Below are 21,050 nucleotides of genomic sequence, written 5' to 3' on the forward strand. Positions count from 1 at the left end.
CCCACACGGTCAGGTGTCCAAGGGTGGAGAGATGGCAGTGGTCAGACCAGGCCTTAGCTGAGTGTGAGCTGAGTGGGAGGTAGGGTGTAAAGGGGCTGCCTCCCAGTCCAGCGCATCCCCTGAAAAAAGCAAACCATCTTGGGCCGGGGGTTGGTAGTCGCACTCTATCCTGTGCTGGCACATAAAGCTGATGGTTAGGTCCCCCCACCCCGGCACCTTGTAGGTCTAATCCTATAAAAAGGTGGATGGGAGATAGGGAGGGGAAATTCAGAGATCGGTAGGTAAATCAATGTTCATTAAGAAACAAGAGATCATCCATTTTGAAGAAGTTCCTTGAGACCATATTAAATAAATATTAAAGGATAAAATTCTAGATAGCTTCACCTGATGAAAAGTCGAAGGGCGTGACAGCTCCTTTCCAGTTGGTGAGGGAGGTGTCAGTGACTCAGGTTCGGGCTAGTTCCCTAGGGCTCCAGGGAGTAGAACCAGGACCCGTGGAGGGAGCCACCAGGAGACCAATCTTGACCAAGGAAGATCTCTCTAAAAGTCAGAGCTATCCGCTCTGGAGTGGGCCACTGAGCAAAGTAGTGAGTTCCCCAAACCCAGAGACATTCAAAGGAAGGCTGGAGAACCTTTGTCAATGAAGCGGTCAGGCACCTTCAGCTTTTCAACCGTACAATTCTATAGCATTCCTTGTCACGCGCGCCAAGTGTCATTAGGCGAGATCCCAGTCCCCTGGTGCTGAGTCTTGTGCGCCGGGGTGGTGGGATACCACAGGATGTTTCTGAGAGCCAATGTTCAGAGCTCTCGTCATTGGTTGAGGGGGTCATCAGCCCCCAGGTGGGAGGAAGCAGACCTCTAAATAATAGGAGTTGAAGGGCAAGGGGCCACCCAAAGTGTTTTTTTATGAGATCCTGGCATTCGAATGTTAGCAGGTCCCTCCAGTGGAGTCAGCATGACCCTCTCCCCTATAGCTCCTTTTTAAAACACTATCACGGTCTTGATTCCAGTGCCCACTTCTGGTGGAAATGGCAGCCTAGGGTCTTCTATGCCTGTCTGGGGAAGCAGCCTAGTCCCCAGAGAGCAGGCAGAGGGATCCAAAGTCAGCATCTCACTCTCAGTCTGGCTGGACCTTGGGTGGGAGGGCGCTGTCTTGGGCTTAGGGCGTCTGAAGCTGAATGCAATCCCCGCCCCAGCTGGCAAGTCCATATTCTCCCCTTTTAAAGTTAGCCCTGACTAGGCTCAAGTTCAGAGTTTGCCTTGGGACCTCGGACGAGGAAATCCACTCCACCGCTAAGTGGCGTCACATGTCATAATCCGCAAAACGGGTGTCCTGCCCCCTGTCCTTCCGGCTTCCCGGCTGAGTTCTGACAAGAAGACCATGGAAGGACGGGAAAAGGAAAGCACAGCGTCTGTGCCTTTGCCTTGCACAAAATGAGCGTTCAAGAGCTGAGTGTTGAATGAGTGTTGTAACCCTGGCTCTCCACGTCTCCACCGCTACCATAGCTAGCCTCAGCAACTGTTCGCTGAGTGAACGGATGACGGAGACTCAGAGAAACGGGTTTAGGCTTGTCCTGGGCTCCATACATGGGGAGAGCTGGGAGCCAGAGGACTGAGTTCTGCTCTGCTTATTGGTCATGTGACTGACGATGGAGAGCACACCTCAAATGCCTGTAAGAACAGATGAGCGTGGAATGCGAAGGAACTTTGCAAACTCTTGCCCAGAGATAGGAAAGATGAGGACTTGCTGTGCGCCAGACACTTCATGATTATTTCAGTCCTGTGATGCATTATTTGCACCGCATCGTGTGGGTAAGGCTCAGAGACGTTAAGTGACTTTCCCAAGGTGACACAGCTATTAAGTGGACAAGTCAGTTTGGAACCCAGATCTCAGTCTGACTCTAAAGCCCACCATCCTTCTGTAAAAGTCTGAAACCTCTACACCTAAAGGAATAACAGTTCTGGGAGGCCCACACCTGCCGGCCTGAGTGGCTTCTGGTGACGTGCCCCGCCCAGGGGAGTAATGGAGTATGTCTTGATTGTGTCTCCAGAAAACAGGTTTTTTATTACTCACCACGGCGGGCTGTACATCTCTGACGTGCAGAAGGAGGACGCCCTCTCTACCTACCGCTGCATCACCAAGCACAAGTATAGTGGGGAGACCCGGCAGAGCAATGGGGCCCGCCTCTCCGTGACAGGTAGGCAAGAGGGCCGCAGAGGGCACCAGCCCACCCTGGGGATGGCCATGTCTGTGCCATGGATCTGGGACACTGCTGCATACTTAGGTCATCAGGGGACTCAGAGAAGGAGATTAAAGAATGAAAATACAGGGTCCAGCAGGGCAGAACACGTCCAGTGTGGTTTGGGGTGCCCTTCATGTAAGAACCTCAGAGTCTGCACCTAAGCAAGCTACCTCTCCTGGAGAATTGATAATGAGGGTGAATGCAATCCAGCTTCTCTTTCCCCTTTTTGCCTTTGCTGCCAGGAAGCTCATGAGCATAACCTGACATTCAAACATAGTAACGATGAGGTTAGATTAGATTAGATATGGGAGGATTTTGTTCCTTCGTGTCTCTAAGTATTTTTTAAGATTCTATTTGGCCTGTTTATGAGCCCATGTGTTTCTTCTATTATAGATTGAGAGTAGGCAGGATGTAACCCATAAACAACAATATTTATAAACTAAAGAAAATATTCTATTTCTGGAATGATTATCCCTTTTTCAAAGGGATAGAAGCTAAAGTTTATTGAGTCCCCTGCATGCCAGATCTTATCTATTAGGCACCATAATATTCTCATGAGGGGTACGCTGTTCTGTTTTACAGGTGAGAAAAACCAAATCTTAGGGAAGCCAAGCAACTTGCCCCAACTGTTTAACCAGTGGGAGGCAAAGCCAGGACGTTCCCTCTGCAGCCAGGGTACCACCCCTCTCCGCAAGGAAGGGGTCATTTGAGCACCCGCACATGCCCCAGTCACAGAGTAAAGGAGGGCACAGGGTCCCCCTCAAGGAGCAGTGCCTTTCTGGAAGCAGTGCTTTTTCAAACTCTTGACAGCAATCCACAGATAGACATTTTTATCATAACCTGTGCAAGGCACACTGATCGCTCCTACCACATGCATTTAAATGAACTCTGCTATTTCCTATTCTATCGTATCCAATTTTGATTTATCTAAATGCTGGTCGCAACTCACCAAATGGATTTCACAAGTTCCTAACCATTTGTGACCTACAATTTGAAAATCTCTGCTGTTGAGGAGGTGGGATTGGAGTGGCTTGTGGAAGGAGGGTGAACCGATAACATGGTCGTTTCGGAGACCAGACTCACCCAATCGTGCAACCTGTCGGGGTCTCTGGAAAAGTAGCCTAACTAGAGGACCAACTAGAGAGTTCTGTCTCACTCTGACCATCAGGGGTTTGGGGAGGATGACCCTGACCCTCAGATTATCTCTATCCAGACCCTCTCTCATTTGCCTAGCCCATTTGAGGAGCAGGAGACAAGAGGATAGGGCTCTCTGATCCCTCTTTGTGTCTCCAGCACTGGGCCCTGTGCCTGGCACATAGTAGGTGCTAAGTAAAGATTTGTGGACCTAACCAATGCCAAGGGAAACTGCTGGTGGCTGCACTGAGGGCCTCTGTCTTTGTGGCGAGGCTTTGTAATCTGCAGCCCAATTCCCCAATGTGTTAGAGTGGTTCCTTCGGAAGTATTGGGACTTGTTTGCATGCTGCTTTGCATCTCATTTGCATGCTTCTCAGAAAACAGGGGAATGGTGCAGAAATCCCCCCTCCTGCCGGCCTGCTTCTTTCTCCTGCACAAATATTTAGCCCCTTCATCCTGCCAATCTCACCTCCACTTTTACTGGGGGAGTAGACAGGTGTCTCTCAAAAAAGACACCCTTTAAACCAGAGGGTATGCCAACCCCGATCTCCTTCTGGTCTCCATTCCCCGCCAGCTGTGGGGAGAAGGGGGGTTGGGGCAGGAAGAGAATGAGAGATGCTGTCAGAGATAAAGCCCAAATGAGAGACAGAAGTAAAGACAGGGAGGCCTCCCCAGGCAGACAGAAGGGGCGAGGCGCAGGCACAGTGAGACAGAGGACAGGGAGAAAACAGAACAGAAGAAAACCTGCCCAGAGGGACAAAGGCAGAACGGGAGCTGAAAGGAGCAGGAGGGACCTGGAGGGAAGGGAACAGAGGGAGCCATGGGGACGGGGTCCCGGCGGTGACATGGCCCTGATGTGATGTGGTGTGACAAGGCATCTGCAAGTTGCTTGTCTCGGCAAAAGTGCAAGTGATACTGGAAGAAGGCAGTGCAGAGGGGGTGCGAGGGGGGCACGTCGGGGAGCTCAGGCCTCAGCCTCCAGCCCCACGTGCCACACATCCACTCCGGCTTGAGGAGGGCGCTCAGTCAGTCCTCAACAAGAGAGGCTGGCCACGGTTTCTGCTGAGGAGGCTCGCCATCCAGTGGCTGGCACCCCCGAGGGCCCCCGGGCTGGCAGGAGTGGCCAGACACCTGGGAAGGGTGGCCAGATGCTCGGGGGCCGCAGATGGAAAGATGGCGGCTGGGGAATGGCTGCCAGGGTACCTGGTGGCTAAGGTGTCCACACACCCCGAAGGACGGCTGCCCCCATCTCCCCAGGCCCCAAGGCAAAAGGAAGGAGTGAAAGGATCCACGTGGCAGTGTGTCCTCAACATTTAGTGAGGGCAGCAACCATACCTGTGGGTTCCCCAGTCCTCACAGAGTGTTCAAGAAAGCAAGAGGGCGGGAAGGAAGATGAGCACAGGAGATGTGTTGGATAAAGGACTCCAATCCAGCCCAAGGTGCCGGCTTAGCCTCACCCCTCACGAGCTTTGCAAGGCGGCAGAGAATAAGGAGAGTCCCAGACCTCGGCCTCCTCATCTGTAAAATGGGAGCAGCAAAACATAACCCCCGCCCCAGCTTGTTGTGAGAAACAGGGACCAGATGGGGAAAGCTTAGCGCGGTGTCTGCCACGTGGGGAGCACTCAGGAGAGGAGCTGCCGTGTTGTGGTGGCTGTCTTGTTCCTGTGCTGTTGCTGCATCATTGTTCCTACTCCTTTCCAAAGAGCGTCTGTTGGAGAGGGGGAGGAGAGCAACTTTCCTCTTTCTGTATGGTCCAAGGTGAAGGAGGCAGTTGCAAGAACGGTCTGAGCTCCCTAAAATCCAGCCCCCAAGCAGTCATTCTGAGCATGTAGGACCTTCGTAGAATTTACTACGAGCTTCCATGAGTATGAACTCCATGCAATAGGCATTATCATCTGCCTTTATAATGAGACCAGTGACCAGAGAGGCTGGCTGACGAGTCCAGGGCTCCCCATCTCATGGGGGGGGGTGAGTGGGGTGCTAAGCCACGTGCAGAAGCCGTGTTCGGGGCACCTTTCCGGGGCAGCACGGCTCATCCGATTGGAGGAGGTCCCAGCAGCCTCCCCATGGCGCCCCGAACACCCCTGGAGATTTCTCGGGGCTCAGCCATCTGGCTCCTCCAGCCCCACGCCAGCCCTGGCAGCGCCCGATCCCCCCGGGGCTGTCGCCGGTACACGCCGCAGCATTTTACTTCTGCTCCGGAGTAATGAAAGAGGCTTCTTTCCCTCAGAATTTAATTTCACGCCTGAGACTCGGTGATTAATTCCCTCCCCCCGCCCCTTCTTCCACCGCCCTGTCGGCCCCTCCGCTTGTAAATTCTGCGGTGTGCCACGGAATTTGTGTATTTTGCATCAATTAAGTGTCACATTGAGTAATTCTTCCCTGGCACTGGGTTTGTTTATCCCGACCATCCCCACAGGGTTGCGTGGGGAAGAGGCCATGCAAGTGGCTGGGGAGGGAGGGCGGGGGGCAGAGCTGCATGGAGATTTCGCTCAGTCAAGCTCTCGGACACGCGTCTTGCCTTGTTGCCTACAACAGCCTCACAAGACATGGAGGCAGCACCAGGACCCCGGCCCCGCGCGTGACCCTCAGGCTCTGAGCCAGGATGAGACTCGCCCAAGGTCACACGGTTTCCCCAGGGCCGGGGCGGACCCGCACCTGGCTCTCCTGATTCTCAGCCCAACCTCGTTCTGAAGAGCCACGGAAGGTGGGGAGGGAGTAGAGTCTTCTAGAAAGTCTCTGCCCATCACCACCCAAGAATTCCCCACCCAACCCTTCTCCGAGGGAGATGAGCTAAGGATGGGAGACATTTGCCATTAGTCAAGAAGGGTCCGGAGGGGATGCCTGCCGCTCCCACCATTCACTGTCGAGCTGACCTCAGTATTGGATCGCTCCATTTACTGAACAAGGGTGGGCGAGACCTGATCTGTGATCTCGGCTCTGCAGTGTGATCCTGGACGAGTCACTGCACCTCTCTGGTCTCAGACCATCCTCTGTCTGTGGCCGCCAAGACCCCTAAGCCAGCTCTACGGGTCCAGGAGCCCCCTGTCAGCCTCCCCCAGAGGTCAGGGGTTCAGCAGCCATTGGCCTGCTCTGTGTAGGCACAGGAGATCCACTCACAGAGTCCCACCAGCCGGGGGCCTGGGACAACCACAGGTCGGGACCGTGGGGCCTGCAGTCATGGCTCTTTCTTGCTTGGGAGTGTAAAATGGAGAATTATTCAGGGTGGCAGGTGTGGTTTGCAGAAGGCTTAACTTCTGAATCCTTCTGGGCACAGATGGAAAAGCATGGCCCTCTCTGAGTTTGCTAGGATCACAGATGGGAGGAGACAGGACAGGGCAGCTGGTTCCCCCAAACTTGAGGGGCACCCCCAGGCCAGTCTGAGGCCCAGACCAAGGCTTACCAGAATCGCAGATTCAAAAAGTCATGACTCTCGTGTCACAGGGTGTCCCTTCTCCCAAGTCTGGGCCAGGTTCCAGGCACCATGTCTACGAAGGGAGCTCTCACACACTCTCTCCCTCTCAGCACCTCTCTCTGTCTCCCTTGTTGCATCTGTCTGTCTGTCGGTCTGCCCATATTATCCTCTTCCCACCTCCCCCAAGCCCCTGCTTCCCAGTCATGGCTCTCAGGGCCTCTATCTGGCCTGAGCAGGAGAGTTTGGGCCAGAGTCAGGGGCCCAGGAGACACCACAAGCCATCCCACACTGAGCGCGTTGTTCATGCTGGGTACTGGTGGACAAGAGGTGCCTATTCTGGTGCTCGCCTCCCTGCCCCCTACCCCTGCACCTGCTTCATTCTGCTTGGGCTGGCCAGGGCCACTGATGCTTTCTGCCTTCCAGACCCTGCCGAGTCAATCCCCACCATCCTGGATGGCTTCCACTCCCAGGAAGTGTGGGCGGGCCACACCGTGGAGCTGCCGTGCACAGCCTCCGGCTACCCCGTGCCTGCCATCCGCTGGCTCAAGGACGGCCGGCCCCTCCCGGCTGACAGCCGCTGGACCAAGCGCATCACGGGGCTCACCATCAGTGACCTGCGGACGGAGGACAGCGGCACCTATATTTGTGAGGTCACCAACACCTTCGGCTCTGCAGAGGCTACGGGCACCCTCACGGTCATTGGTGAGTGAGGAACCCCTTTGCCAGGCCTAGGAACCTTTGAGAGCACCGTGGTATGACAGGGAGGGGCGGCACCTGCCTCTGGCCGGCCCCGGGGAGAATCCCCTGGTTGGAGAAGGCTGCAGGACATCCCAGGAAATGCTTTGGGTTTGAAATCAGAAGATCTCTCCCTTGGTTCTGGCATTATCAGATAAGAACCGACTTCGGGCAAATTGCATAACCGTGGTCACCACCTCAGTGTCCTCTTCTATAAAATGGGAGAATGATCCTGGGCCTTCCTGCCTCCTGAGGTCAGAAGGGTCATGAGTGTGACAGTGATGGTGACGAGCTCACAGGGCTTCCTGGCTTGTTGAGAGGGAGGAGTGTGTGCCCTAAAGGAAACAGTGCTGGTGTTAACCCAGTAGAGAGGACATACTGTAGCCCATCAGACACGATTCTCAGAATATTTCACAATAATTGATGGATAACTGATGAATCAGATCAGACTCGGGAATAAATGACAAGGAGGGCTTTCCAGGATCTGCAGGTGGGGTATCAGCCCCAGTCCTGCCTGTTCTTCCCGATCCCAGAGCCCTAGCCCTCCAGGGATCCAGCAAGCCCTTGGGGTGGGGGCACAGACCGTGCTGCTGCTGAGCCCCTGGGGGCTCACACTGACCACAGTGTGGCTGGGATTTGGAGACCCCTAGGGAATCCCATCCCACTGAACCATTGCATAGCCTGAGGCCCCACTGAATGTCATACCGAAGGGCATCGTGAGGGTCCCTGAACCTGGATGGTAGGAGGAGGCTATCCAGCGGTGATCCAACCTGCTACAGGGAAGTTCCCTCCACCATGCCGACTGACCGGAGCAGCCCTCCTCTCCTCTCCCCTCCCCGTCTCCAGAGCATAGAGCTATAGGTCTGCAGACCCTCAGTGTTCTCCCTGCTCAGCTGGCCTCCTGGGCCTGAGGTCTTGTTCCCCCGCCCCAGCCCAGATGTGAGCCTGGTCTCCTCCCTGTGGTCGAGGGCATCTTAACAGTCAGGGTGCATTTATCTGCGGTGCTGGGAAGAAGTCCTCCCACTGGGAACATGTGTGAGGCTGGAAGAGCAGAAAGAGCCCCAGGAAACGTACTGGGGTGACAGCCCATGATACAGATGCTTAGGTGAGAGTGTTGAGAGAGCTGAGGACTGGGGGCTCCTCGCAGCCTAACGAGCTCCGGCCAGCAGGGCAGGAGCGTGGAAGGACAAGCGCCAATGTCCCCCTCTGTGCCCCAGTACTGTCCAAACCCGCTTAGTCGGCTAGGCCTTCCCCTCTCCCCCTGTCCCAGTGCATACACATTACATACACACTCTCTCTCATCACACACACACGCACACACACACACACACACACACACACACACATGCTGCCTCAGGGCTCAGATCAGGAGGGCGGCACACCCCTGAACCCTTGGAACATTAGCAAACCTGACTCTGGGTAATATGGTGTTCATAGCCCCTGCCTCAGTCATACGGGCAAGCAGATAGGCATACACACACACACACACACAGATACACACCCACACAGGCAGATGTGTTGAAAGGTCACATGCCCACTTCTCCACACACACATGCACACACGTATGGTGCCCCTACACATTCACAGTACACACGGTCCTCTACCTTTGCGTGCTCACATCCAGGCACACGCACACAGACCCATGGCCGCGTGCACACCCCCGCTGCCGTACACCTGATTCCCCGCCCACCCTCAGCTCCTCATCCCCCCCAGCACTGGGTTTGGCTGGACAACCAGGTTCAAGGGCAGGTGGCACAGCTTTTCTCTGCCTTCCGCTCTCTCTGCCAGCCCTGCTCTGCCCGGTGTCCAGAGGAAAGCATGCTTTTCACACGCACACACCCCCATTCTGCCACCAAGCTTCCACCCATCTTGTCACCAAGTCGTGCGGGGCAGCAAGGTGAAAGCAGGTCGCTGGCCAAGCCCTGGGAGCCCCGGATGGTGACTGGGACAAGCAGGATGCCACCTGCTTCATTGTGCACTGACATTTCCTGGGCAGGGCCTCTGGGAGAGAGCGGGAGAGCCCGGCGGGAGCAGGCTCCTGTGTGCTTTGACTGGGCCCCGCCCAGCCAGGCTGCCCTCCCCTCTCCTCCAGGTGACCTCACCGGGGTCCTAGTCCCCTGCAGGCCTCAGCCTCCTCTAGAGAACCCCAAGCCCATGGAGGTTGGGGCAGAGAGGTGGCCAGCCCGCCCAGCAGTGATAAACAAGGCTGGGGCAGCAGTAGACATCCAGGTGAGAGACACTGCCCTGCTCTCAAGTGCTCACAGCCAGGCGGAGAGACAGACACAGAGGAGTGATTAAAAGCCCATGTGCGTAGTGTGGTGACAGTGATACCGAGAGAGGCCCAGGAGAGAGGTCCTGACCCAGCCTGGGAGGAGAGTGGTATCCAGGAAGGCTTCCTGGAAGAGGTGTCCTTGAGCTCAGTGTGAAGGATGGATAGGCATTAGGCAAAGAGGAAAAATAGCACTCTTGGGGGAGGCTCTGGGGCAAGAAGTGGCCCCGGGTGTGCAGCAAGCACAGACAGGATGCTGCTGCCCTGAGACTATGGGGCTGAGAAGCAGAGGCAGGTCCCCAGGGGCCTCGATGGCCTTGAATGCCACACCGAGTTCTTGGGCACCATGGAAGTCCTGAGCAGGGCAGCGGCCAGCTATGGCATGGAGAACAGAAGGAGGGAGGCCGGGAGGAGGGAGGATGTTACTTCCTGGGTCCGGGATGGAGAGCAGAGTCCCCAGGGAGAAAATAAGGCGGTCAGAGTGACAGAAGACGGCAGCTGGTTATCTCTACAGATATGAGAGACAGGTGGCAGGGCCAAGGGTGCCTCCCTGATTTCTGGGGAAGATGATGAGCCAGCCAAGCTCCTGTCCTCTTCTGAGCTGAAAGGAGCTCCCCAGTCCCACCGGGCAAGGGCCACGTGTCCAGAAAGTACAGGCCATCATAACAAGAGGTGCAGAGGAATGGCCTGCCCTGACCCTGCCATCTGACAGATGAGTAAACTGAGGTCTAGAGAGGGAATTCTCTCGTCCCAGCCCTTCTCACAAGGAGTCTGGGAACAGAACCAGGGCCTCCCCCCAGCCCAATCCCAGTCACATTAGGATTGTAAAAACAGTAAAAGCTGTTTTGTTTTGTTTTCCTCCCCGCTGCCTTTCCCCCCCTCTCCTCCCCTGCTGGCCTGGCCCAGACCCCCTTCACGTGACCCTGACACCAAAGAAGCTGAAGACCGGGATCGGCAGCACGGTCATCCTCTCCTGTGCCCTGCTGGGCTCCCCGGAATTCACCATCCGCTGGTACCGCAACACTGAGCTGGTGCTGCCCGACGAGGCTGTCTCCATCCGCGGGCTCAGCAACGAGACTCTGCTCATCACCTCGGCCCAGAAGAGCCACTCCGGGGCCTACCAGTGCTTTGCCACCCGCAAGGCCCAGACCGCGCAGGACTTCGCCATCATTGTGCTGGAAGGTGAGCTGGGGCAGCGGGCACCCGGGCGGGTTCAGGCTCCCTCCCTCCCGTCCTGAGAGCAGGCACTGGTCCAGGCACCTGCCTGTCTTAGTCAGTCCTTCCATAGGCCCTGGGGGGAGATGCTTTTTCTTCATGTTCCCTATTTTGCAGTTGGGGAAACTGAGGCTTGGTCCCTTCCCAAAGTCACACAGCTTGGCCAAAGGTCAGAGTTGGGATCAGGTCTCTTAACCACCGTGCTATATTGCGTCTGCCCTCTGAAATTACTAGGACCTTGCTAAACAAAGGGTCTTCTTTCAGATGCCAGAGGCTTTCAATCTCACAGGGGCCCTAGGACTGCCCACCAGGAGTCTCTGCCTTGAGCCCCACCTCTGCTTTCTTCCCTGAGCCCTCTCTTTCTGGCTGTCCCTCTCCCCATTCTCAACCCTTCCCGCCAGGCCCATAGACTTGCAAATCTTTACCCTAAGGTCTCTTTGCAGCAGGCTCTGTTTCTTACTACAGAGCTGGGTTTTCACATGCTTCCCTCTCCTTTTAAAGCTGCTGCCACCCGGGGCTCCTCACTCAGCACATCTGTGTATGGTTGTTCAGGCTGTTCACTGCACAAAGTGCCTACAAGGCAGGACCAAGAGTAAGGACGGGAATCCAGCTTGAATCCCCCTTGCCAAGCCATGGGCCCTGGCACCAGGTTGTGACCACACAGAGGAATCCTCTTTTTCTTATTTGCATGAGGATACAGTGAGGATTGACAGAGGCCCTATCCTTACCAACAAATTTAGGGGTCCCCCAGCTCCTTTGTTGCTACCAAAACAAAACAAAAACCCCACAATCCTATTGTTTCCAAGGATTTTTTACCATTATAGCAAAGACACCCAACCCAGGCAAGTCCTACAGGTTATCAGGATCCCACATGGGTCTACCCGTCATGGACTGTGGGCCCTCATTCCTTGGGAGGCGGGACGTAGGAGTGGGCATCCCCTTATCCCTCACCCTAAGTACAGTGCCCAGTGAACTGCCCCTCCTTCAGCCCCTGCCTCCTCTTGTCCAGCCAGAACTTCTTACCAGATCTGCTTCCCACCAGCTCGAAATGGGAGCCTTACCTCTCTGGGGACTTCCTGTCTGACCAACTCCCCACACAGCACAATTTCTCTCTGAGAGGACAGCCTACTGATGACCAGTTTGGGGCAGGGATATGGGAAATGAGGCTGGCAGGAAGGGCAGAAAGGAGGGAGGGATGAACAGCCAGAAAGGAGGGTTCAAGGAAGGAAGGAGAGAAGGGGCCAAAAGCCATGACCCTAGTGGGCAGTCCCAGGCTCTGCCAGGTACCAGGTTCTCCCCGTGGTTTTAGATAAGAGTCTCCTGTAGAAACGGGGTTAGGGGCTGGCAGACTGGATTAACATCAGCATTTGGGTGTGAAACTTGGTGGGGGATGTAGAGAGCCATGTTACATTGGCCTTTTTTTTTTTTTTTTTAAGTGTTTGCCTTGGTTTTCAAGTGCACAACACATACTTTAACTTTACAACAGTCCTGTGTGACAGGCTGGCCAGGCTCAGCGATTTCATGCTCCCTCTGCCATGGAGGAAGCAGGGGCAGTGGGATTAATTGTCCCGTCCGGGGTTATTGGGTCGGCTGACACTTAAGCTCCGGCCACACACACGCCCATGCCTCTGGGCAGCCGCTGAACCTTAAACTTGAGGCTTGGCTAACAGGGCCCTAGCACCGTCAACCCACACGCAGGAACGAGCACTGGAATCTGATTCCGCAGGTCCAGCCCAGCCAGGTCCTGGTTCCACACGGGGATCTTGAGCCCTGTGGCTTTTCTAACACAGGGAGGAGAAAGGCAAAAAAGGAAAGTGGGCCAGAGCTGACATTTAGCACTTTCAAAGCATTGTATGAAGCATCTTTAATGCACTAATCCCTTTTGTCCTCCTAGCATCAGTATGAAGAGGGTATATTCACTCCCCCTGATATCTCCACCCTCCACAGTTAAGAAGTGGGGAGACTCAGAGAAGTTAGGTAACTTGCCCAAAGACACAGAGCTCACAAGGGGCCGCAGGAGGATTCAAATCCAGGGGTCAGAAATCTGTGCGGGAGAAATGGGTACCTCACAGGGTGGGGTGGCCTGGCCGGGTGGCCGTCTCTCCGTGGCTCGGTGACCCTGATGGGGGCCCCTTGCTCCCGGCAGACGGCACGCCGCGCATCGTCTCGTCCTTCAGCGAGAAGGTGGTCAACCCTGGGGAGCAGTTCTCGCTGATGTGCGCGGCCAAGGGCGCCCCGCCCCCCACCGTCACCTGGGCCCTGGACGACGAGCCCATCGTGCGGGACGGGAGCCACCGCACCAACCAGTACACCATGTCGGACGGCACCACCGTCAGCCACATGAACGTCACGGGCCCCCAGATCCGTGACGGCGGCGTGTACCGGTGCGCGGCGCGGAACTCGGTGGGCAGTGCTGAATATCAGGCGCGAATAAACGTAAGAGGTGCCTGTCTACATTTAAATATCAGAATAGGCTTTTGAGTTCCTTTGCCATCTCTGTGGTTCCCATTATTCTTGTGGTGATTAGTACTTACTTTAACTGTCATTTTGCTTTTAGTAGCGGTCTCCTTCCTCTCTTTCTCCCCCTTTTCCTGCCCTCCACACGCCCGTCATCCTTTCTCGTGTGTGCGTGTCTGCTACAGTTGGCTCTCCTCTGCATCCCCATCCCCTCCCCTGTCCCTTCTCCTCTCCCAGTCTGGCCTGTCCCCACCCCCATTCCTCCCCATCAGATCTCTCTGGCCCCAGGTACACTCAGCACCCCACTACCAACCACCAGGCCCACCAGGACCTTGTGAGGACAAGGACAGGGAAGGGGCAGTGGGGCCAGACTTCACCTTGGATGGGGGTGTCCATCAAAACTGTGCTCCCAGTGTCCTCCCACTGAGCCATCCCCCAAATGCTCCAGGAGATGTAAGCAGCCAGGAGCCAACACACAGTCTTCCCCCCGATTTCCTCCCTCCCAAGGCCCAAGCCATCAAGAGTGGGAGGCTCGGGCTGGGTGGGGGCGTCCCAAAGCAGACACCCCCCCAGCAGCGGGGGAAGGAGCCCTCAGGTGATCACCCCCAGGTCTCAGCTCTCCAAGTCACCACGGTGAGAAGAGCCTTCTCTGAAGCTCTTTGCAGCCCTGTCGGGTCCCACTGGTCCTCACCCGGCCCCTCCAGCGACCCCTGACCCAGGGGCAGAGGGGGGGGGGAGGGGCCCTGGTGGCTGCCATGGAGCCAGGGCTCCAGCCCCACGTGAGAAAAGCGGCCTCCCATTTACCTCCCTCCCTGCTTTTGAATTGGAAGGGTCAGAGTTCCAGGGTCCTGGGATCCCCTCGTGCGGCCCCTCATCTGCTGGGTGGGGAACCTGAAGCCTGGGGTTTCCTACGCCCACTCCCGCTCCCTGCCTGGTTCCCTGACCACTCCCGCATCGGCACCTGCCCAGCCACCCAGCTGAGGACACACCCTCCCCGCAGCCAGGGTGACCAGAGTGCCCCTCTTAGGGCCCCTTCTCAGGGACCCACAAAACCCGCCTACCTGTTCAGAAGAAAACCATCAGCTCATCCTGTAACGACCTTCTTACTGCCTTTTAATTATTTAATGTATACGAGATCCTTTTTGGTACAAGACCATTATGCACAAGTTAAGTGAAAAAAAACAAAATCTCCACATCACCATTGTAACCCCCAAATCTTAATCCCCTTGTAAATGAGAACTCACCCTCCCAAATCCCAGTCACTTCTCAGTTGGCTCACATACCCCGTCCCATTAGGGGGATGGATCCTTGCCCCAGGCATGCAGGGAACATGTCTGTTGGCAGCTGTTTGAAGCTAGTAACAGAGTCCTGGAGAGACCGTGGGTGCCCCCAGCTTCAGCCTCTGCCTTTACCTGTGCAATAAAGTCTTCCTTCTCCCCGCCCCCACCCCCTTACCCCACTGAATTTCCATCCCCTGAGAGTTTCAGAGCCAAGTAACGGAGAAGAGAGTCACAGGGCAGCTCCCGGCTGTCCCTGGCTAACCGAACCGCTTGTCCCTCCTCTGCTCCTCCTCCCCCCTGACTCCCACCCAGGCCCCCCCAGTATCCGGGCGATGAGGAACATCACGGCCGTCGCCGGGCGGGACACCCTCGTCAACTGCAGGGTCATCGGCTACCCCTACTACTCCATCAAGTGGTACAAGGACGCCCTGCTGCTGCCCGACAACCACCGCCAGGTGGTATTCGAGAACGGGACGCTGAAGCTGACCGACGTGCAGAAGGGCATGGACGAGGGGGAGTACCTGTGCAGCGTCCTCATCCAACCCCAGCTGTCCATCAGCCAGAGTGTCCACGTGGCCGTCAAAGGTAGGCCTCGCCTGGACCCAGAGCCCACCCGGGGCTCTCTGCCACCCGCTGACGGCTCGGACAACAGCAGCCTGGCCTGAAGGAGTGGCAGGCCAAGGAAGAGAGGGTCCTGAGCGGGTGTTTGGGAGAAAAGGGGTAAGCGGGGGAGATTGCAGCGGGACAAAGAAGGTTCCCTCTGTGGGCCGCGGAACAACATGGCACTGACCCGGGAGGCAGGAGAGGCGTGTGAGGCACAAAGGTGACTTTCTGCGCCAGAGGCCCAGGTCAGCGATGGCGGGCTGTATCAGTCAGGAGGGAGCCGCAGAACGTCAGCGGGGGCCCACCAGAGACCACCAAGATGGGGCAAGAGGCAGGAGCAGCAGGAGGCTGGGTGGAGGGAGCCTGTTCTGGGGCTCTGACACCCCTCTACCTGCTCATGATTTTTTTTTAATAATTTTTTTGAAGATTTTATTTATTTATTTGACAGATCACAAGTAGGCAGAGAGGCAGGCAGAGAGAGGAGGAAGCAGGCTCCCCACAGAGAAGAGAGCACGATGTGGGGCTCGATCCCAGGACCCTGGGATCATGACCTGAGCCGAAGGCAGAGGCTTTAACCCACTGAGCCACCCAGGCGCCCCCTGCTCATGCTTTTTGAGGCCTACAGAGGACAGCCTGCAAAACCTTGGCCCAGGCCCTTCACGCTTGCCTGGGACAGGCATGTGTTTTGGGCAGGGGTACCTAGCACGGTGCCTGGTGCATAGGAGCCATTCACTAAATGCCTGCAGATTAAATGAACGAATGAGTAGAACTAAGGGACTCAGTGCATGTGTGAGCAATGACGGGCAGTCCCCTTGGTTCTGGGGCTGCGCAGGTGTGCCAAGCTCCACCCCAAATATGTTCTTGGAACTGCCGGGCAGTGAGTGGGTGGAGTGTGGCCTGGTTTCTCTGGGACAGGATAGGGAAGGAGATGCCTGCCAGGCCTGGCTGAGGAGTGGTCAAGGAAAGCCTGGCCGCTGGGATGGGAGGTCACTAATGGCCCCAGTGGGTAAGGATCCCAGGGGGTTCAAGCACTGGGAAAGCCTGAGGCTCTGGAGGATGGAGATGCCAGCCTGAGGCCCCGCGAAGGAGGAAGGAGGACTGTGGTCTCCAGCCACCGTGCTGGTCTCTGGCACCAGACTGCAGCCGTTGTCATCATGAGCCCAATATCACTGTGGCGGGCCCACCACGCAGCAGTCACTGTGACTTGTAGCTCCACATGCTCAGTTTCGTTGAACCCCAGCACTGCCCCCTTATCTCAAGCAGGTACCATTTTCTCCCCAGTCTCCAAGGCAGAAAAGCCAGAGGCACAAAAAAGTCAGGTAATGATCACCTGGAAGCAGAATGTGTCCCGGGTCTATCTACCGATAGGCCCCGGGCTCTAACCCAGAGCTGGGGGAAGGGAGGGCTGAGAGGAGGAACCACTCTCCACACTCCACCTCAGGAAAGAAAGAGGCCTCGGGGACCCCCTGAGAGTCAGGAAGGGAAACAGAGACCCTGAGAAGGCTGAGAGCCCCTGTCGCCTGGGCACCTGTGTCACCCCAGGGCAGGAAAGAAGGGACCCTGGGGACAACATGCACTAGGAGAGGAAAGCTGGCCTGGGACCTGGGAGGGCCCACAGGCAGGAAGAAACATCGGGGGCGGGGGTCCAGGCCTGCAGAGGCACCCTGGCACAGGGGAAGGCACAGTGGGTCCCAGGCCCCTGAATCAAGATCCAAGAGCAGCTTTGTGGACAGAAAGAGGGAAGTCTGGGAGAAGGAAGAATCCGGGGAGACAGACACCACATTGGGCTGTGGCCCCTTTGAGCATGTGGTGATAATGGCATGAGCAGGTGAAGTGTCTGGTGGACGGTCAGGAGACTGAACAGTAGCAACAAAAGGCGGGGTTGGCACTTCCCTCCCTTGCTGCACATGTCACAGGCGCCCTTGGGCACCCATCACCTGTCACAGTGCCAGCCGGTGAGTGTTTCCTGAGCTGAAGCTGAGACAGCAGTCTGGGTGGTACTGGCTTGCTGGGAGACCTCACTTTGGCCCCAACAACTATGGGACCGTGACCATTTCAAGCCAGAGCAGGTGCCGTGAGACCCTAGGGCGTCAGCCTCCCTGCCTCCCGCCGCTACCCCCTAGTTAGGCTGAGCGGCACCCTGGCCCCCTCCTTAGCTGAGGCCTGTCCCACCTCTGTCCTGCCAGGAGCCCTGGGCAGGAGGCTCACAAGCCCCAGGCCACCTCCCCTGCTTGCTGGTGGTGGAAGATAGCAGAGCCTGCCTACCCCCTCCCAGCATCAAGTGCTGCCCGTATCCATTTCCCTTACAAGCAGTGGACCGAGAGTTTACATTGTAAACATCACATATTAAAACATCTAACCTTTGCTCCACTCCCTTCTGCCCGCCCGCACCAGTGAGCATTTGGCCGGGTTTGTTGGCTTAAAAAAAATAAATAAATAACAGGGCTCCAGCGAGCCTCGGAGTACGCAGAACATCCAGAAAGCTGCTTCTGCTCATCAATTATTCAACCCCATTCAGGGAGCGATCAGTCCTAATGAATTGAATCTGATGCATTCCGTCTCAGTGACTCTCTGGGCCTGTTGTGATTGTGCTGAGCGACAAGAGGAAAGGGGGAGTGTGTGTGTGTGTGTGTGTGTAAGAAAGAGAGGGAGAGATCTAGAGGGCAGAGCCCATGCACCAGGCACGCATGGCTCCCGCACCCAGCACAAAGCCCAGCGTTCATCAAACACCATGCATGTGTACAGGGTATGGGGCACATGTGCACATGTTCCTTTTTCCCTGCCCTCAGGGTCTGAAGATCCAGCCCTAGAAGGACGGGGGTCCCTTGTTTTCTCTCCAGACTGAGAAAGGGCATTTGTGTGCGGGGCTCTGGGACCCCCTGCCCCTTCCACTTAGAAAGCTCAGGTCCTCCCTCCCACTCCCTGACTCCCTCTCCCCACCTCATTAGAATGCACTTTTGCAGAAGAACCCATCAGAGCTGATTATGAGCATGCTGCTTGATTAGCTGATGTGCTGTTCCAAGAGCTACTCAAGGAGGAGGGTGGAGGAGGCGCCCCTGGGCGTGCAGCAGGGCCCTGACTCTGGGTGAGGCAGGCCAGGTCCAGGGGCAGCACGGCTGAGCCCAGTCCCATCACCTGGCTGGGACATACGTCCCACTCAGGGGACCGGAGCAGAGAGCCAGGGTACAGCAAAAGGCAAGGTGGATGTGGGACAGGGCAGTGGACACGGAGGATCGGTTAGAAGTCCCTCCCACCCCGCATCTCTCTGGGGGGCCGTGGGCTTGTGGGCAGGAAGCAGAAGAAACCCATGCTGCTCCAAGGAGCTGGAAAAACCACTGCTGACCCCATTCCTTCTGGGACTGCTGGTCTTCTGATGAATTTTGCAAACACTGAGCTAAGAGCAGAACACACCCAACACACATGCACACACATGTGCAGAGCCCTTTGTGTGTGTGGATGCATACATATACTCATTGGTTCTTATGATATGCATGTCCATGCAACAAATAAACACACACTAACCTGTCCGCTGTTGCACACACACACACACACACACACACACGCATGCACATGCTGGTAGTCACGTGTGCACGAATATTGGCTCTGTCCCTACCCTCCTGTAAGACACCATTCCTGAGACGCAAAAGGTGGCTTCGAGTGGCACCAGATGAAATATTGCCCAAGTGAGCTGGTGTGGCCCAGCAAGGTGGGAGGGCTGCCGGGAGAGGGTGGGCATGCTTTGTGGGCCCCTTGGGCTTTGGGGCATGTGACGCCAACTGGCAGGGGAGAGCAGGGCTGTCGGGAAGGCAAGTGCTCCTCTCCGGGCATCTAGAGACATCCCTGGCAGGATGCTAAGAGGCGGGCACATAGATCCAACCTAGATTCGATGTCTTTAGGGCCCCCCGTAGCTGAAAAATAATGTAGCAGAAAAGCATCTCTGGGCACGCAGGCGGAATGTTTAATTAACTAAGAAGGCAGGCTGCGACTGGGGCTCCTTGGCTTTAGCTCAGTGAGAGAACATCTCCATCCCCACATCTGAGTCTCTATGGGCTCCTGGAGCCAAAACGAGGACAAGAGGGGCTTGCCGCCCATGCTCTGCAAGGCCGGGGTTGGGTGGTGCTGCCAGGCCCCTGTGGAGCGCAAACGGAAGAGGACACACACATCCGCTCCTTCCCCAGTGCCCATACTCCACACCCACACTCTGTCTTCCCTGGCAGCCCAAACCAGTGCCTGCCATGCGCCCGGAGCCTTTGGAGGAGGGCCCCTTCCACCCCAGTGAGTGGGTTGGGGGTTTCTGTGGTCCTAGGTTGGGGCTTAGGAAAAAGCCAGTCACTGGGCCAAATGCCTGCTATCCGCAGAGGTGGAGGTTTGGAACCCACAGGGAGGGGATACAATGGGTTCCGTAGGAGCAGAGAGTCCGGTTGTCCCTGGGAGAGGGGGGCACCAGGAAAGCTCCTGCCAGCAGCCTTATTCCCCAGCAGAGGGGTCCTGGCACACAGGAGCAAGCAGCCACTTCGGTGGCCAGACAGGGCTCAAGAGGGTGACTGTGGTGGCGGTGACGGTGGGGACGATGGTGTGGAGGCAGCGTCTGCCGATTCAGGGAATTTACTGCGTACCCTCAATGTACCCTCAATACCAACAAATACAGCCATACTCACGACAGACAAAAATCCCTGTCCCTGGAAGCTTCCATTCTGGGGGGGGGGGGCAAATGGATAATGCATAAAATATATAAAAGAAACCCCAGGTCGAAGAAGGAGCTGGGATGAGAGTGCCAAGAAGAGTTGGGAATGGTTTTGCGATTTTAAATAGGGTGGCCAAGGGAGGCCTTCCTGAGAAGAGAGGGTTGTGTTAAAAAAAAAAAAAAAAAAGGGAAGTTATTATTATTATTATTCCTAAAATAGTAGAGGCTTTAGAGATTACTTGGTCCAACTCCTCTGTTTTTCAGATGAGGAAACGGAGGCTCAGGGTGGAGGCGGGGTGGTAGAGGGGAGGTGGCTCACTTGCATGGAAGGCGGAGGCCGGAACCCAGCTCCCGGGCATGGCTGTCTCCCCACCTCCGTGCTGCACGGGCAGACACTCCGACTCCCCCCAGTGCCCTCTCTCTGCTAAGCAGGCGCAGTAAATAAGAAGGCTCAGTCTCAAAGACAGACAATGAGCAACACCATAAAGTGTTTATGGTCTGGGCTGGCCATCAACACACCATCGTCTGTGCAATGCTCCGAAGCAGGGGGCCATAAAGGCTTTATAGTGGCCGGGCACCTCCTGGACGGCTGCAACCACTGTATGTCCCCCAGCCACTCCGTCCTCTGGCCTCTTCACCACGGTAGCAGCTTGCTCCGACCCCACCTCCCTCAGCGTGGAGTTGCCCTCTCCCCAAAGATGACTGTGGCCAGAGCATGCCCCCTCACATTCAGGCTGGGGGTTGGAGAAATGCTGGGACTCAGGGCCAGGGCAGGGTGGGGGGGGGCCTTTGTGCTGTCGACCCTCGGAGGTCCCTGCTCATCATTGCGATAGAGGTAGTAAGAACTGGACCTCCCCACCCCCTGCCCCACTGCTGAGGATTGCTTTCCCAGAGGCAGAAATGGACACACACACGTTCAGTTAGCTCACATCTACCTCTGAGCGTTGGGGAAGACATCCCTGACTCACAGGTCGGAAAGCAGCCCCACATCTGGGCCGCTGCCCACGCACCCATC

The 21,050-nt window shown here is 56.3% G+C and overlaps 1 protein-coding gene across 2 annotated transcripts in view; it reads left to right on the forward strand.

Annotated features, from left to right (window-relative positions):
• Nucleotides 1–21,050, forward strand: part of DSCAML1 (DS cell adhesion molecule like 1) — a gene marked incomplete at its 3' end in the record, with an annotated part of 338,579 nt that overhangs the window by 234,569 nt on the left and 82,960 nt on the right. For both annotated transcript variants that reach the window (XM_080815573.1, XM_080815574.1), the window contains exons 4-8: nucleotides 2,052–2,198; nucleotides 7,216–7,494; nucleotides 10,703–10,978; nucleotides 13,158–13,454; nucleotides 15,061–15,333. In XM_080815573.1, the coding sequence (XP_080671699.1) occupies nucleotides 2,052–2,198; nucleotides 7,216–7,494; nucleotides 10,703–10,978; nucleotides 13,158–13,454; nucleotides 15,061–15,333 (1,272 nt within the window). The remainder of the gene's footprint in view (nucleotides 1–2,051; nucleotides 2,199–7,215; nucleotides 7,495–10,702; nucleotides 10,979–13,157; nucleotides 13,455–15,060; nucleotides 15,334–21,050) is intronic.

This window comes from Martes martes, assembly GCF_963455335.1.
Source record: "Martes martes genome assembly, chromosome: 10".
In the NCBI taxonomy this organism is placed as follows: domain Eukaryota; kingdom Metazoa; phylum Chordata; class Mammalia; order Carnivora; family Mustelidae; genus Martes; species Martes martes.